Here is a 16,796-nt window from a genome sequence, read left to right as displayed (position 1 = left end):
CATTTGGCTTTCTTCTTTTTGTACAGAGTGATGTAATTAGAAAACCCCAGGGCCATATTGAACTTAGTGCATCCTGCAGTATTGTAAGAGGAGATAACAAACAAACAGTTCAGGTACATATGTACATTTATTTACTTATGCAAAACTCAATCATCAGTTATTCAAACTACTAGAATGGAGACTGGATGATTCAATGTTTTCTTGATTCAATGTAGAGTCAGTCTGATATTTAAAGGTGTATAATACTCTATGGCTTTTCAGTTAAAACTGTAATTTAAGCTTATGTTTTAGTTAAAACTATAAAGTTTATGTTGAGTAGTTTGTACTGTAACTTTCTTTACTTTTTCTTCCTTTATGACCTTCTTTTCTCATATTTAATCTTGTAGGTATTTTCAGTTCTCAAAATGTCAACCTATTTTAGGGAAGAATTGTCTGATAAATAAATCCCAAGTAACATTGTAATACCATGTGTTAGTAATAACACATTAGGTGTGTTTTTATTTTTTATCCTTGAGCCTTGGGGTTATTGTATCCAAATGGGAAAGCTGTTGGTAGTAGCAAGACCATTCTGCCAAATCTTACCAGAGAAAGAGCCATTGGCCATTTGATCCACACAGCAGGGCCATCTTGCCCAAAACCCATTAAATTAAAAATAAGGGTATTAAGATAGCGTGGTATATGCAATTTAAATTCAAATACTTTATTTCTGAAATGCTTGCAATAACTTGTATTTTCTTATCTTGCTCCTTTGGAGGGTGGAAGACACCACTTTCCTGAAAGGTACATTATCAATGTTCCCAGTGGACAAAGAAATTTGCAAGGATTTAGAAGGGTGAATCAGGGAAAGCTTTGTCTTGGGGCATTGCTGTTAAGAATCATTTGTAAGCTTCTGAAACATTTGGATAATTTGCTTGTGTTCAATTTGCACATACTGAAAAAGTATGAGTTTATAATACCTGATCTCTCTGTTAGTTTCAAAAATAATCTCTCTTCTTGTGCTCATGTGCATGGTCTTCTCATTTTGCTTACATTCACTCCATTTTGGCTGTTAAAATTGTACTTTTATAGCCTTGTCATTCTGTCCTTCATTTTAGCCAGGGACCTTGTAGCAAAATGAAAACATGATGAACGAAGATACAAAATCATGACCCCAAAATGTAATATATAAAAAATGTTAAACCAAAGTAAAAAAATTGTTTCAACAAAAATTGAATTATAATTTTCAAAAAGTAAATTATTTTTTAGCATAAATATATTTATTTATTTACCAACCAAAGAGATGATCCTGGTTAAATCAACACTTTGAAATAGTTTCATGTGAAATGCTTGTGATAAAGGTAATTGACCAAAGTAATGACAAAAAAAAAGTATGGGAATTTGGAGTCATTTACTTAGAACCTAGGATTTAAAGTTTAGCACGTTTGCTTTCATGTTGAGTATTGATATATAGAAGCCAGGGATTTAGCTCAGTGGCATAAGTGTCTGCCTGACAAGCATGAGGTCATGAGTTTGATCTCTGGTACAAGAAAAAAAAAAAAAAGTATTGATGTATGAGGAATGGAGAAGTATATGTTAATAATCCTACATCTTCACGTTTGCTTCCTTATCCCATTCTAGCTGATGACTGAAAAACACACGTACTACCTGAGTGCAGATTCTCCCAATATATTGGAAGAATGGATTAAAGTGTTGCAGAACGTTCTCCGAGTACAGGCTGCTAACCCACTTTTCCTGCAGTCTGAGGGCAAACCAGCAGTGAAAGGATTGCTCACTAAGGTAGGAAACTATGAGTAAAGCAGTGCCCCATACACCTGCATGAATTAGAACCTGGATTCTGAAAAATAGGTGGCAGACAGTATATGTATTACATAATCTTACTCTTTTGGAGATGCCCAAGACAAAAACCATGAAGGATGAAAAATGATAAATTTGATCACAATATATAAAAATGAAAATGTTCTACTAAAACTTCTAAGGCCAAAGTTTTAAAAGACAGATGAAAAGCTTTGAAAAGGTACTTTAGAAGTGTGAGGTCCAATTAATAACCTTAATATTCAGCAAGTTTTTTCTAATTAGTTAGAATTTTTACCAAGGGAGGGAGAGAACAAAGGAGGTAATGAGGTAGAAGCAGAGTTAAAAAATGTGAACAATCTATAGCATCAGGAAAAATACTTATGAAAGAAAGGATTTTTTAAAAAAAATTTGAAACATAGTATTGACACACATTAAGAAATCTGCTGTGATGTGGTGGTGCATGCCTGTAATCCCACTACTTGGGGAGCTGGGGCAGGTGGATTGCCATGAGTTTAAGGCCAGCCTTGGCTACATAGTGAAATCAAGGCAAGCCTGAATTACAGAGCAAACTCAAAATCTCAGAAAATAGAAGAAATCTGCTATGAGACTGTCATTCTAGAAGACAACTGTTCAGTGTCTTGGTCTGTGTGTTAACTGAGTAAATAGTTCTGGATGGATGAAAGTCAAATATTTTGAAAATGTATTGTTTGAGCTAGCCATCTAAGTTCAAAAAGTTTATCTTCAGAAAATGTTCTTAATTTGCAAAAGATTTAAGTATAAATATATCTATTACAGCACATTTTCTTTCTATTTTCAATAATGAGGTATAATTAACATACTATGAAATACACAATTTTGAAAGGTATTAATGTCACTATATTAAAATATAGAACATTTTTATTGCACAGCATGGTTTGTAATAAAGAAAAAATAAGGATCAACTTAAGGTAGGGTCAGGAACAGTTTGAATGCTTATGCAATCATATAATATTTTACCATATGACCTTTTAAATATTAAAAGATATTTAATGCTATAAATGTATTTGTTAGATGAGGAGTGAAATATGACATTTTTGTCTCACTTTTCTTACAGGTATCTATAGAAAACTGTCTGTATGGGAAATATACCTAGATATATTGGTTATATCTGTGGGATTTTATTATATAATTTCTTAATTCTGTTTTCTAACTTTTTTAGAATTAATGTTTCTAATAGTTATTATTTTTCAAGCATTTATTGAACAGAAGCACCATTTTTTCTATTACAAAAATTTGTTCCAAATTTGTTAATTACTATGAAATTAAAAATAATTCTACATGTCAAAATCAAGTAGAAAATCTTATGCAATATAAAAATCTAATAAACCTCTGGTGCAGAGAGTAAATTAATATGATTGTTAAAGTCACCTAAATGGTTTGGCAAACGCACAATCAGTGACATCCCTGGTTTGTTATAAATCACAGTGAATTACTAGAATATAGCAGAGTTCTTCCCCAGGGAGGATGACAGGATGGAGATTACTCACAGCAGAGTTCCTCTCTGGGGAAGATTATAGGATGGGATGAAGATTATAAAGGACAAGATCACCTAATACCATTTGAAAATTTTTAAAAATCTTACTGGTTACTTTGAGGAGATAAAATATTTGCACACATATAATCATTCACTCATCACTCATGTGCTTTGATTATGAAAGAAATGAAAAATTTAGAGGTAAAGGAGCTATGCTATAATTCAACTGACACTTCATAATAATGTGGGAATATAGATGGATGCTTCTCTTTCGTATTTACAAAGACCAGCCAACTATAGTGCAAGCAAGAAAGAATTCGCCAATCTGTCCAACAAAAAGATGTATTATGTCTTCTCCAAAATATTAAATTACTATGAAAATACTTTCTCAGTTACTAATGGGTCTGGCAACTCCCTAGTATTACGCAAATGTATTTTCCAGTGAACACCATACTACTTTATTAAGCCACATTTGTACTATAATTAATAATAATAAACTTCCCTCTTATTTCCAGAGCCCTATATATGAACGCCTCGATTTCATATGATCCCATGGCTAAGAGTTTGTCACCCCTCAGCCCACTAGTTGTGTGCTTGCTTGTTTGTTTAGGAGCGTGACACTGTCAGTTTCTGTTCACATTAACTTCCCATCTCTGCTTCCTAGCCCACAGTGCATTTTAAACGAGTTTAAAATGATATGATCACCAGATGACTCAACTGTTAGGATTTATAGGTAGCATGTGTATTAGACTTTCTTCCTATGGCTTGTGAAAGCTTGTTCATCCCCATGTTTTCATCCTCAGAGCCTTATAAGAGAAAGTCTCCCCTCAGTTAGCCTGAGTAACTTTCTCTGAGACCACATTTAGGCTACAGTCTGAAATACTGTAGGACAGCTTTGAATACTTTGGAAAGGAGAGAGGTTTTTCAAGTTGTCACAGTGTTATTATTAAGAACAGAAATATACAGAGAGATTTTGAGAACTTAATTAATAATATTCTAGGCATTCTCTCCTGCAGCTTTTGCTTTAATGCATAGGAAAAACATTTTCAATGTGCAAATTCAAAACAACTTTTAAAAAATTTGTCTAGCAGTTACCACCTGCAGCACAATGGGCTGGGAGATAGCAAAACGAATAGGCCACAGTCCACTCCTCAGATGGTTTTATAACCTGTTGGGAAAACATCAGCATAGGCCTATTTATAAAGCCATATGAGGGCAGAGGATTTAACTCAGTGGCACAGCGCCTGCCCAGCAACATGAGGCCGTGAGTTTGATCCCTGATACAAAAAAAAAAAAAAAAAAGATATATGAAAAGTACAGTTATTGAGATACATCATGAGATTACATGGAACAGTTTAGGCAGCTGGATCTTCAGTGACTTCTAAGAGATTTGCCTGGGCTGAGTGTTTCAGGAAGAGCAGGAATTAGTTACAGCAAATGGCACGGCATGGAAGGCACCTCAGGCTAGGAGCCAGCGTGAACAAGACATGTAACGTAGAAGCAGAGCCACCTACACTAGCAACAAGTCCTTCGGAGCAAAACCTAGGGTGGCCCAGTGGTGGAGACCTGATTTTGACTTGTTAGTTACTTGATCTTTATCAGAAAGGCTAAGTAGAACTCTCCCTAGGGTCCTTGGCACATTTGTGTTATTAACAGGATACCCTGCTGACAGGAGGATGAGTTTGTGGGAGGTAAGGTGGGGACCCTAGGATGGTTGGGGGAGTGGTTCCTGTAAGAAGATTAAGCTCTGAATACTTTGGGACACATTAGAACTCATGAGAACATCTTAATTAAGAAGCCCAGCAAGTGGTGAAACCCAAGTCTGCTTCAGTGGAAAGGGCTAGGTTTGAGAGGAGGATTTGCTGGGGATTTAGCTCAGTGGCATAGGCACCTGCTTTGCAAGCGCGCCGCGAGGTCGTGAGTCCGATTCCTGGTACCAAAAAAAAAAAGTGTGTCAAAAACAGAGAAGGATTTGGGGACTTAGCAGCATTTATGTGGCAGTTGATACTATAAAGTGAAAGAAATTACCCAGAAAAATGTGTAGTGTATTCAAGAGAAAGGTCCTGTGAAAGGAACACTTTAGTTTCCAAAATTTAGGGCCCTATAAAGGGGCTTTCTGAAGAGCTGTGAGAGTAACACTGTAGATACCAGGGAGCAGGATGTTTGGCCTGGAGGAAGTGATTGCAGTGTCATATGTGGAGGCTGGGGCGGGGGGCTGATGGGCTGGAGGGGAGGTAGGAGATAAGTAGGTGCAGTATTTGGTACCAGGGATCGAATTCATGATCTCAGGCTTGCCAGGCAGGCACCTGTGCCGCTGAGCTAAATCCCAGCCCTTGGGTGCAGTATTTGAATTTGGAGAACTATTTACTTTTTTTTTTTTTTTTTTAGCACATTAGAAAATATCAAGCTAGCGGGAACATGGAGTCAGAAGAGGCATTTTTAGGATGGAAAGACATGTGCCTTGAATTTACAAACTGGGGGGAAGAACTCAGGACAGAGGAGAGGCAGGAGAACACAAACAAAGATCCAGAAGAGGGTGATGGATGTGGAGGGAATGCATCACGGCAGGGATAGACGGAAGAAAGATGAGGGCTTATGGGTGAAGCCCTAACCTGTAGGACACAGGGCGATGTCACCGCTATTGTCTTCAGTTTCTTGATAATTTCACTCCATAAGGCAAAGTCTTTTACTGAGAGAGGTGGGTAGAGGATTGAGAATAATCATTAAGGAAAGTAAGATGTAGCCAAGGACACATAGGATTGAGAAGTGTTACTTAGGGCTCATTTGACTTTAATGATTTGAATTCATAGTGATTATTTTTCTCTGGTATTATCAGATGCCTAGAAGTAGGGGTAGAGGGTTTACGTTGTGGTGATATGAGTGATGATTTTATTTTCCCAAACATTTTATTATTTCAAGTATGAAAAAAATGGAAGAATTTTATAGTGGACACTTATGTTCCCACCATTTAGATGCTACAGTTAAATTTTTACTTGCTTTATACCCTCTGAGCCATTGTCTCTGTGACAAAAATACTCAAGACCCACAGCCTAAAGGAGGAGGGGTTTATTCTGGTGCATGGTTTTAGAGGGTTCAGTCCATGGTTGGCTGGCTGCAAGGTAGGAAAGGCATGGTGGAAGGATCTGGCGGGAAGATGTTCCAGTCACAGCAGCCAGAAAGCAAAAAGAGGAAGGAGCAGCAGAGGAGGGAGAAAAACCGTCCAGGTCACACCCTAGTGACCTGCCTTTAACCAGGCCTCATCACCCAACAGCAAGTCAGCTGTGAACTCATTGGTAGAGGAACTCACTAAAGAGTATGACCTCTATACGATCCATTCTCCCTCCAGACACATGGGGCTTTTGAGGGACACTTCGGATCTAAACCTTAACAATCCCGTATCTATCAAGATAATGATTTGAAATCCATGTTACATTATGAGAATTTTCAAATGTATGAAAGTAAAGGAAATAATACATTAATCATCCACTTTCAGCAATTATTAACAGTGGCTAATATTATTTCATAAAACCCCCTGTAGCCTTTTCTGGGCAAATGGAGAGAAAGGTTTGTGGAGTGGACTTGTTAGAAGCATAGAAGTGGAGCAAGAATTTCTTTCTGATCAAAAATGGAATCTCAGGTTGGTAGAAAAGAAAGAGATCAGGAAAGAACTGAGATATTTGAATACAGTAGAAGATCTGGAAGCTTCAAAACCATGGAGAAAGTCAAAGAAGAACAGTGGTACAAAGAATTGAGGAGGTGAAAGAGGCTGGGATCGGGGAGTAGTGTGTGAACCACAGGAGGGGAACACTTAGGTGTGTGTGGAAGAACTAGGGTGTGGCTGAGGAGGTGGGTGACAAAGATGAAGGGATGGAAAGGGGTATTGGACATGAAGAGAGCAGAGAGCTCACAGTGTGGCAAGGGGTCAGGACAGGGGCTTGGGAGCCAGGCCACCTAGGCACAGACTCTGGCTCTGCCAGTCTCGGCTGTGTGACCTTGAAAAAGTTACCTTTAGGCTGGAGATTTAGCTCAGCAGCATAAGCACCTGCCTTGCAAGCGTGTGGTCGTGAGTTCGATCCCTGGTACCGATAAAAAAAAAAAGAAAAAGTTACCTTTGGACTCTGGGTCCTGGTGTCCTCATCTGTAAACTGTGGATAATGGTAGTGCCAAACTCCCAGGGTGAGGAGGGACTAAATGAGGATTCAACACAGAAAGTGCATTTGAACAATACCGAGCACATTGTAAACACTCAAAACTGCTAGCTCTTCTATCAGGAGAGTCTCACCCAGATACTGAAGTTAGCAAGGCTGGTGACACGATCTGTAGTGGCAAATGCCAAGGTGACAAGGATACAGGGGAAAACATGAGACCCTGGAAGTTTGTTTTCTGTGCTGACGAAGGCTCACTGGGATGTGATACGCTGTCTTCAAAACACCACTGATGGGAAGGACCTTTATGGATCCAGGGTAAAAAAATATTCTTTCTTTTTTTTTTAAATTTTTTTTTTGTCTTTTTTCATTTTTATCGGTACCAGGGATCAAACTCACGACTGCCTGCTTGCAAGGCAGGCGCTTATGCCGCTGAGCTAAATCCCCAGCCCCAAAAAATATTCTTTCAATTAGCCTTCATATCGCCTTTAAATCTTAGTAAGGATTTTTCTAATAAAATGTTTTATGCTATAAGCATGCGAAAGTAGACACAGCCTCCTTTATTTGTGGTTCTCCAAAGGTAGCTGTTGATGTATGTTAAAGTTGTTTAGAAGTATACTGATTATAGACAGAAGTAACACACTCCAGTTTTTTAAAAATTGTTTTTCTTTTCATCAGTACTGGGGATTGAACTCTGCACTGTGTGCTTACAGGGCAGGCGCTTATGCCACTGAGCTAAATCCCCAACCCCCACACTCTAGTTTTTAAGAGAATTCTTTCTTCAGTTGTTTAAGCAAGAAAAAAACAAATGAACTCTACATAAGACCATTGTAAAAGTGCCTAGATATTTGTCTGTAAATATGTTTCCCAATTTAATTAAACTGAAACATGTCCAGCCAAATTAAACATTTTGTTTTTGTTTTTGCTAAAGGAGCATTCCGACTCCCTCGAACTGTTAGCGGCAGAGTTGTTTGTTTAAACCAGAGCTTCCAAAGCCCAAAGGCTGGTTCGGGTTTGGGGTTTAGAAGGCAACATGTATTTTACTTCTTCTCTTTATGAAGAAGGAAGCATTTGTTGTGTAACTCCTGTTATCTTATATGTACATCATTGCACTTGGCCATCACACCAGCCCCGTGAAGTCTACACCAATCTCACATTGCTATGACAAACCAAGTGGTCAAGACTGTTGCCTGAGGCAGTCCATCCACCATGCAGTGGTTTTACTTCAGTATTACCTGTTGGGAGCCAGGTTCTTCGTGCTTCTCCAGGATGAAGGATATGGTCTGGACTGTTTGATAAAGATCTTCAGTGCCAGGGCCTGAACAGGACGTGGGCCACTAGGAAACTCACAGAAATGATAATCACCAAATGATACTCAGCTTAGATTTTGATAAAATGTGTTTCACAAAAACATATATAAATGGAAACTCTTTGTGTTCTTGATGAAGTTTTTCAATGTAATGCTAACTGTTTTCTTCACAAAGCTGTGAGCTCCTTGCAAAAGATTTTGTCTGTTTCATATTTGTTTATCTGGGACTTCAACCAGTCTCTGGCTTGTCAAAGTCAAGAGCTGGATTCAAATTCTGCCTGTCACTTAACATAGTGCCAAACATGTGGAAGGTGCTCACTCTATAGTACTAGCTTTTAGTATACTTAATAATTTTATATGACTACTTCTGTAGAAAGCAAATGTTTTGAATGAGTGACTCATTTACATTAGGGAAATTATTAGAATTCTTCAGATCTTCATGATTGTAATTGTAGCATTAAGATGCTAACAAGGAGATACAAGTTGATTGGCAATCTATATAAACTTAGTTTATATGTAAACTGTGAAATATACTTCCTGAGAAATTGGCACCTTTTCTTAAATCCATCTTGAGCATAGTACTTAACATATAGTAGACATTAAACTTTGAATGAGGAGCTCCAAAGCAGACATGGTAGGCTAATGCCATCACAGGTATACTTTAGGCAGCATTTTAGCAGCATTTGGACAATCACTTATATCTTGGACAAACTGGATACCTGTAGAACTTCAAGTGGAATATATCACCTATTCTTTATGTTTTCAGAATTCTGAGCTCCCTGTGTAATTCATTGAAATCTAATTTCAGGTAAAACATGGCTACTCCAAGAGAGTCTGGTGTATACTCATAGGAAAGATGTTATATTATTTCCGTAGTCAAGAAGATAAGGTATGTATATATTGTAATATGCTAACTAAAGGATTTTGTTTTGCTTGCTAATGGCTCACGGTTTTCCTTTTCACTCTTCTGTTGCTAAGTAAAACTTGGAATTTTTTGATAAGGATGAACTTCAAATGTATTACTGAGGACATCACATCCTTATCACCTTCAAGGGTCTTGATGCTTCATTGTAAGCCTTGCCAACTTTTAACTAATGCATCTTCTCAGATGAAGAGGAGAAAGCCTTGCCCTACCCCACCTCCTCTGTCACTTTCCCCTGTGTCCCTGCATTCTTACAGACAAGATAAGGTAGGGAGAAAACAGCAGTGAGCTAGAAAAGAGACCCTATCTGTTCAGGCATCTGCCTTTTATATCTCATTTACTCATTTTAAACTAGTCTTCTGCCCCAAGGAACTTGAGTTACCTTCTTTACTTTCAGAGTAAAAAAAATGGGATGTCTGACTGGTATCCCCAGTCAGCCTCAGGGCACAAGTGGCCTGTCACCTGGGGCCCCCTGGAACTATAAAACTTGAGCCAACACGGGCCACGAATAATATGCAGAAAATAATGATGTAGTTCACAGAAGAGCAGCCTAGGACTGATCAGTGTGTTACTCAGACTGAATTTCTTGGTCCAGTGGCCATGTGAGTCCATTAATTATACTCCCTTTTCACAGAGCGCACTTTTGGCTTCAATCAGCTGTGTATAAAATACTTGCTATTATTCTAGATATGGCTTATGAGGTGGGAGTTAATACAGTGCCTCTACTAAAAGGAATGTTTCAGGCATGTGTGGTGGCGCATGCCTGTAATACCAGCACTTGGGAGGCTGAGACAGGAGTTCGAGACCAGCCTGGGCTACAAAGTGAGCTCAAGGGCAGCCTGAACTGCACAGGGAGACCCTGACTCAAAAAGACAAAAAAAGCCAGCAACAACAGAATGCTTCACAATGAACGTGAGAAAATACATAATATAGTACCTAAATAAGGACAGTGCAACGCTATGTATTCAGCATCATTCTAACATATCAGTCAGAAAAACAGAAGCTGCTCTGTATATTCCACCTATGAAAGTCTTAATATAATCCAGTTGTGGTTTTTGCACAGCTGTAATCCAAACAGAAAGAAGGCTGAAGTAGGATAGCAAGTTTAAGCCTATCCTAGGCAATTTCGAGACTCAGCAAGACTGTGTCTTAAAATAAAAATCTATTAACTTTTAAAAACATAGGAGATATAAGTGTGAAGTTTTGATTTCCATCCCCAGTGCCATCCTGAAAAAAGGCCTTAATATAGAATTGGGGTTAGGGGCTGGGGATTTAGCTCAGCGGCATAAGCGCCTGCCTTGCAAGCAGGCAGTCGTGAGTTTGATCCCTAGTACCGATAAAAACAAAAAAGACAAACAAACAAACAAACAAAAAGAATTGGGGTTATATGTAACTTATAGAAAAGTTAACACACTTTATGTAACTTTTAGAAAAATTGAGGGAGGGGGGCTGGGGATTTAGCTCAGTGGCATAAGAGCCTGCTTGGCAAGTGCAAGGTTGTGAGTTCAATCCCTGGTTCCACAAAAAAAAAAAAAAAAAAAAAAAGAAGAAGAAGAAGAAGAAGAAGAAAAGAAACATTGAGGGAGTAGAGGGCAGGAACCTCACTGCAGATGTCAGACCAAAGCCCTGTGGCAGGAGCTGCTCGGGAGCTCCCTGGGAAGCCGCTGCAGATCTCAGGCGTCTGCCCAGACATCTGGCTGCAGGGTGTCTCAGGAGACAGCCCTTTCTTTCAGCTTTTCTGCAGATTCTCCTGCAGGAAAACCCTACCTTGGAACTGTCAGGTTAGGAGAGTCTGGTACATGTAGTTTCAAACTACTTTCCTGCAGTTGTGTGGAGACCTTCCAAGAGGGTTGTCAGGATGCTGCGTTTATAATTCCCAGTCTGTCACCTCTAGGTAAAAATATGTATAGCGCCTTGACCAGAACGGTACCAAAATGCTGCGTGGCCTCTGTAATAATAATACTACAGGTGATTTGTTCTTTCTCTTCACAAATAACTTCCTATATTTACCAAGTACCTCTATAGTAAGTATATATTGTCTTTCTAAATTATAAACTTATTTAATAAAATGAAAGACTTTGATCCCAGACACTATTGAGAATGCAGGTAAATGACAGAAATCCATTAAAATTGTTGGAAGAGTCTTGGGAATGCATTTGAATCTGTATAGGACCACTTTACTGTGTGCCATAGACGTTCCAAAATAATTTTGAAATATGGATCAGTGCCTTTCCTTCTTGTTAAGTGGAAATACTGGAAAGCACTAGTTCCATTGGCTATTTTTGGACCTTTGGTGTGTCTTTTGGTAAGATGAATAACCATACTGAATATTATGGCCAATGAGGCACAGGTTTTCTTAGAATCGATGGGTTTAGAGCATTAAATTAGGACAGTATTGTCTTGTGTTATATTAGTTTTCATCTCATTTTTAAAATCCTGCTTTTTATTTATGAACGTGACTTTTTCTGCCTAATTATTTTGCCTTTAACATACTACCATTCTTTTTCCCAAAAAGTAAATTAATTTTCCATTTTTCTTTTAGAAGCAAATGCTTTATTCAATGCCAAGCATAGTGCTTTGCACACTGTAACTACTCAGTATATAATCATTATTAATTATATGCAGAAAATCATTTTTGTCCCAAAAGACAGTACGTTTAATTAAATTAGTCAGCTATTGGGCAGATAATGTTGAATTCCCTGTGGGACATCCAGGGAAGGCTGCACTTAGGAGCTGAGATTTTCATTAGGGTGTGAAGGAAGTAAAAGAGCAGCCACGAGTGCACTGGAGGCAAGAGCACTGCAGGCAAAGGATGCAGCAAGTGCAAAGATCCTGAGGCAGGAATGGGCCTGTCGTGTTTGGGGAATCTCAAGGAAAGTGTGACTCAGTTAAAGTCTGTTAGGAAGAAAAATAATAAGAGACAAGGTCAGAGTTGTAATGGGATCTGAATTATATGGAATCTTAGAGGTCAAAGTGAAAAATCTAGCTTTTTAAAAGAGGCATAATTTTACCTGTACCTTCATAGGATTTTCAGTTGGTCTTGAGAATTAAATTAACATAAGACAGATTATAGTTTACAGTGTCTCATTGGCACTGGAGACTTCATATGGCAATGAAGACCCAAACACATAGAGTTGAACCATTATAAATTGAACTGGACAAAGAGTAGTTAAGGTGAAAAAAAAATATAATAAGGCGGAGAGAGTTGGGCTAGGATCCCCAGTGGGGTGAAGAAGTGATCCGCACCGTGAGGGCTGGTTTAACAAGCCAAAGCCTCAACCTCCTGTCCTTGTCAGTGAGAATGTTACTTTGCTTCGGTTATAGGGAGAATTTCTTCCGTTTGTGAGTCTGATCTCTTGCTTTTAGGAAGAAAAAGAGGAGGATCAGAGCCTTTCTTGGATCTGTTGTTTTTAAAGCTGTCTGTAGTTCAAAATAATCTAATACTAAAGAGATGCTTCCTAGGGTCGCTCGAGCCTTTGCCCTGCGTGATGTGGGAAGTCCTGGAGCGTTTTCAGCCGAGCAGCCGAGTGGTCCTGCCGTGGCCAGTGGAAACACTTGGCTCTGTTTAGATACAGATTGAAGGGAAGGGGCTTGAGCCTCCCATGGTCAGAGGCTGTTACAGCAACCCAGGCCAGAGACAGCGGGGTGAGTGGTAGCAGCGGAGATCTGAGATGTGATCAGAATCTGGGTATGCCTGACAGTCTTGTGGACAGGATTTATTGACTGGAAAGGTGTGAGGGATGAGAGAAGACAAGGGTCAGCAAGGATGCCAAAGTTTTTGTATAAACAGCTAGAAAAAGCTACCAACAACTGACCTGGGGAAGACTGGGTGGACAGGGTGTCGAGGTGAACTTACAAGGTAAATCTGAGATGCTGTTCACTCTCTAATAGAGACCCCGAGTCTGCAGAAATGCATTTGGGAAGAGCTAATGTGTGGTGTGGTGGGGTTAAAGCCAGGAGCTTGGATGAGATCACCCAGGGAATGAGTGTAGACAGAAGAGAGACCAAGCACTGAGTCCTGGAACGCAGCCTGAAAGATGTGTGATGGGGAACGTCCTCATGGTTAGAATGGTTAGAATAGACGTTTTCAGAACTGCAACTGCAAACCTGGCCAAAGGTCCTAGAAGTTAAAAATCTGAAGTACACTGTGGATTTTCCTGGAATAAATGTACTTAAATGAAAATTTTAAGCAGATATGACAACTATCCAGGATGGCAAATATATTTGCTTTGACCACTAAAAGTGTAGATAAAATTTAATGTCAATTCACTCTAGGATGGTTTTATCATGCCTAAATTAAGATGCAGGCAATTATTATTTTGTTTTGTGACACATTGCATATTTTAATAGCCTTAGATTATTGGGATCTGGGTTGAGAGTTAAATCTTTGTACTGTTTGTCCAATTTTATTTTTTTTTATGAACAGTTTTAAGACTGTTTTCTTCTGGCAAGCACAAGGTCGTGAGTTCAATCCCTGGTACCCCTTGCCCCCAAAAAACTTTTCTTTAGTCTTTGATCCAGTAGCTTAATCAAATAACTGATCAACTCTGTAGGTGAAACAAATCATTTTTTGGCTTAATTAATATTAATTATGTGACCAGTTAATGGGTCATTTTACTCTGGCTGAGTAATCTGAAACATTGCTTCTTGCCTTTTCCACAAAAGTTAAGTATGTGGGATTCATATTGTTCTTTTATATCACAGCTGAGCTTATTGCTTGTTATTACATTCATAGCAAGATGGGTAATCATTTGATTTTAAAGAAGGTATGCTCACTGGGTATGGTGGCACGTACCTGTAACTCCAGCACTCTTGAAGGCTGAGACAGGAGAATTGCAAGTTCAAGCCCAGGCTGGGCAATTTAGTGACTTAATGAGATACTGTCTCAAAATAAAAAAATAAAGGACAAGAGATGTACCTTATGAAGACCCTGGGTCCAAGCCTCAGTAACACACACACACACACACACACACACACACACACACACACACACAGAATATGCCTTTTAAAAGTAAAACTAAAGAGAACCACAAAACCTTTTAGTGGGAAAAGACTTAGAAAGTAACACCCTTACAACTGCTAACATTTTCTTTAGTTTCCTCTAGGTCAGATCAAACTGTGGGAGGCTAAAGTTGAAGAGGTGGACAGGTCCTGCGATTCAGATGAAGATTATGAAGCTAGTGGACGCAGTCTGTTATCCACTCATTACACTGTCGTCGTCCACCCTAAAGATCAAGGCCCGACTTACCTCCTGATTGGATCCAAGCATGAAAAGGTACTTAAAGACATGCTGGATGATTTTAAATGATTTAGACCAATATTCAGCTATTGGTAGAAAATCTTTAAATCAATTTTGTGGGAATGAGAAATAGAATTTTGCTAAGGATTCTCAGCAGAATTTTCAGAGATCATCACCTCTTTGGAAATGAACATTTTGAATGTTATTTCAATCTTATTGATAAAATGTCATCTCAAGGCTGAAATCAGTGTGTGACAGTGCGGGACAAAGCAACCAACATATCTGTCTCACCTGATGATATTTATTGATAAATCAAAGGTCTCTACCATATATAGGTTAAAATATATATATATTGGTACTGGGAATCGAACTCATGACCATGCGCTTACAAGGCAGGCACTTACGCTGCTGAGCTAAATCCCCCGCCCCTCTACCTTATATTTTTTACTAATGTTAATAAAAGTTCAGGTTGGGTATAATTGAGAATTATTTTATGTATTATATGTGTGAATTGTTATGATATATGTATATAAAGGGGCTGGGAGTTTAGCTCAGCGGTGTAAGTGCCTGCCAGGCAAGTGTGAAGTTGTGAGTTCAGTTTCTGGTACCAAAAAATGATGATAAATAAAAAATAAAATAAATTTTAAAAAATAAACCTATATATGTATATAAAGGAGTCATCACAAATTAATATGGAAGTGTTGAATTATGTGTTTATTATATATAGTACTGTATGTTTATTATATATTGACAAAATTGTGTGTTAAGGTAAAATATTGCTTTTCATCTCTAACATCCAGCAAAATAATTTCCAGATGAATTTAAGGAGTAAAAGAGTTTTAATAAAATTATTTTGCTACAAAGCCTTTATGTAGCACCTCCAGGGGCTGAGGCAAGGGGATCACAAGTTCAGGGTCATCCTGGGCTACATAGTGGACTACAGCTGGACTGGAGTTTGAGATCTAGTCTCAAAAAATAAATTAATTAATTAAAATAAAATAAAAAGATTTTATCTGATTTCTGAATAGAAAGTACTTTCAAAGGGAAAAAAAAGACCTTACTGGAGACTGAGGTGCTGTTTAAACCCCTGACTCTGATGCCAGACTGTGTTCTCGTGCTTGCCTGCCCTGCCTCCTGTTTGGTTTGAGAGCTTTATTTTCAGCAGAAAAAATGAGAGGAGGACTCGTGAGCAACTGATGGTGGCAGTTCATGGCTATCCTATGTTTAGACTCATTTATAGTCAAATAAATGTAAAATTTTAAAAATTACAAAGCTTTTATTATCTCTGAAATTATCAGAGGTTTAAAACATCATGTTAGTGCAGCAGTAGTGACCAAAGGACTCCCACGCAGCATTAAAGGGAATGTAAACTTGTGACATGATCTGGGGAGCATTTTAAAAACATGTTAAAACAGTTCCAATAAATATTCCTGCCCTAGTAATGACCCATCACTGTTTTTGAAGAATATGTACTAACAAAATGTTTGTAAGTACAACCAAAGATTTATGCATAAATTTATTGGCTATAATATTTTTTCCAAGACAGGGTCTTTCTATGTAGTGTGGGCTGACCTTGAACTCACTTATGTAGCCCAAACTGGCCTCAAACTCACCACAATCCTCTGGCCTTGGACTCTTAAGTGTTGGGATTACAGGCATGTGCCACCATGCCCAGCTACAGTGTTATTTTAAAAGTAATTTCGTCTCTGAAATATTTTTTAAAAAATAAAATGTAGCAGATATACTTTTAACTAAGAGATGTTAAATATTACAGTATTTTTATCAGTGAGAAACTAATAGCTATCTAAATGTTTAATAATGGAAAATTGATTAAATAAATACGGTATGGCTATATAATAGAATATCCTGTAGCC

General features: G+C 38.3%; 1 protein-coding gene across 4 annotated transcripts in view; it reads left to right on the top strand.

Annotated features, from left to right (window-relative positions):
* Positions 1-16,796, top strand: part of Plekhh2 (pleckstrin homology, MyTH4 and FERM domain containing H2) — a 91,863-nt gene that overhangs the window by 44,766 nt on the left and 30,301 nt on the right. For all 4 annotated transcript variants that reach the window (XM_063229238.1, XM_063229241.1, XM_063229244.1 and 1 more), the window contains 4 exons: positions 27-113; positions 1,618-1,776; positions 9,570-9,650; positions 14,779-14,958. In XM_063229238.1, coding sequence (XP_063085308.1) covers positions 27-113; positions 1,618-1,776; positions 9,570-9,650; positions 14,779-14,958 — 507 coding nt within the window. The remainder of the gene's footprint in view (positions 1-26; positions 114-1,617; positions 1,777-9,569; positions 9,651-14,778; positions 14,959-16,796) is intronic.

Source organism: Cavia porcellus, unplaced genomic scaffold, assembly GCF_034190915.1.
Source record: "Cavia porcellus strain 051 isolate PalLab524CR breed Dunkin Hartley unplaced genomic scaffold, mCavPor4.1 scaffold_1, whole genome shotgun sequence".
Classification (NCBI taxonomy): Eukaryota; Metazoa; Chordata; class Mammalia; order Rodentia; family Caviidae; genus Cavia; species Cavia porcellus.
Note: the sequence above shows the minus strand (reverse complement) of the source record. Positions and strands in the feature narration are given on the sequence as shown.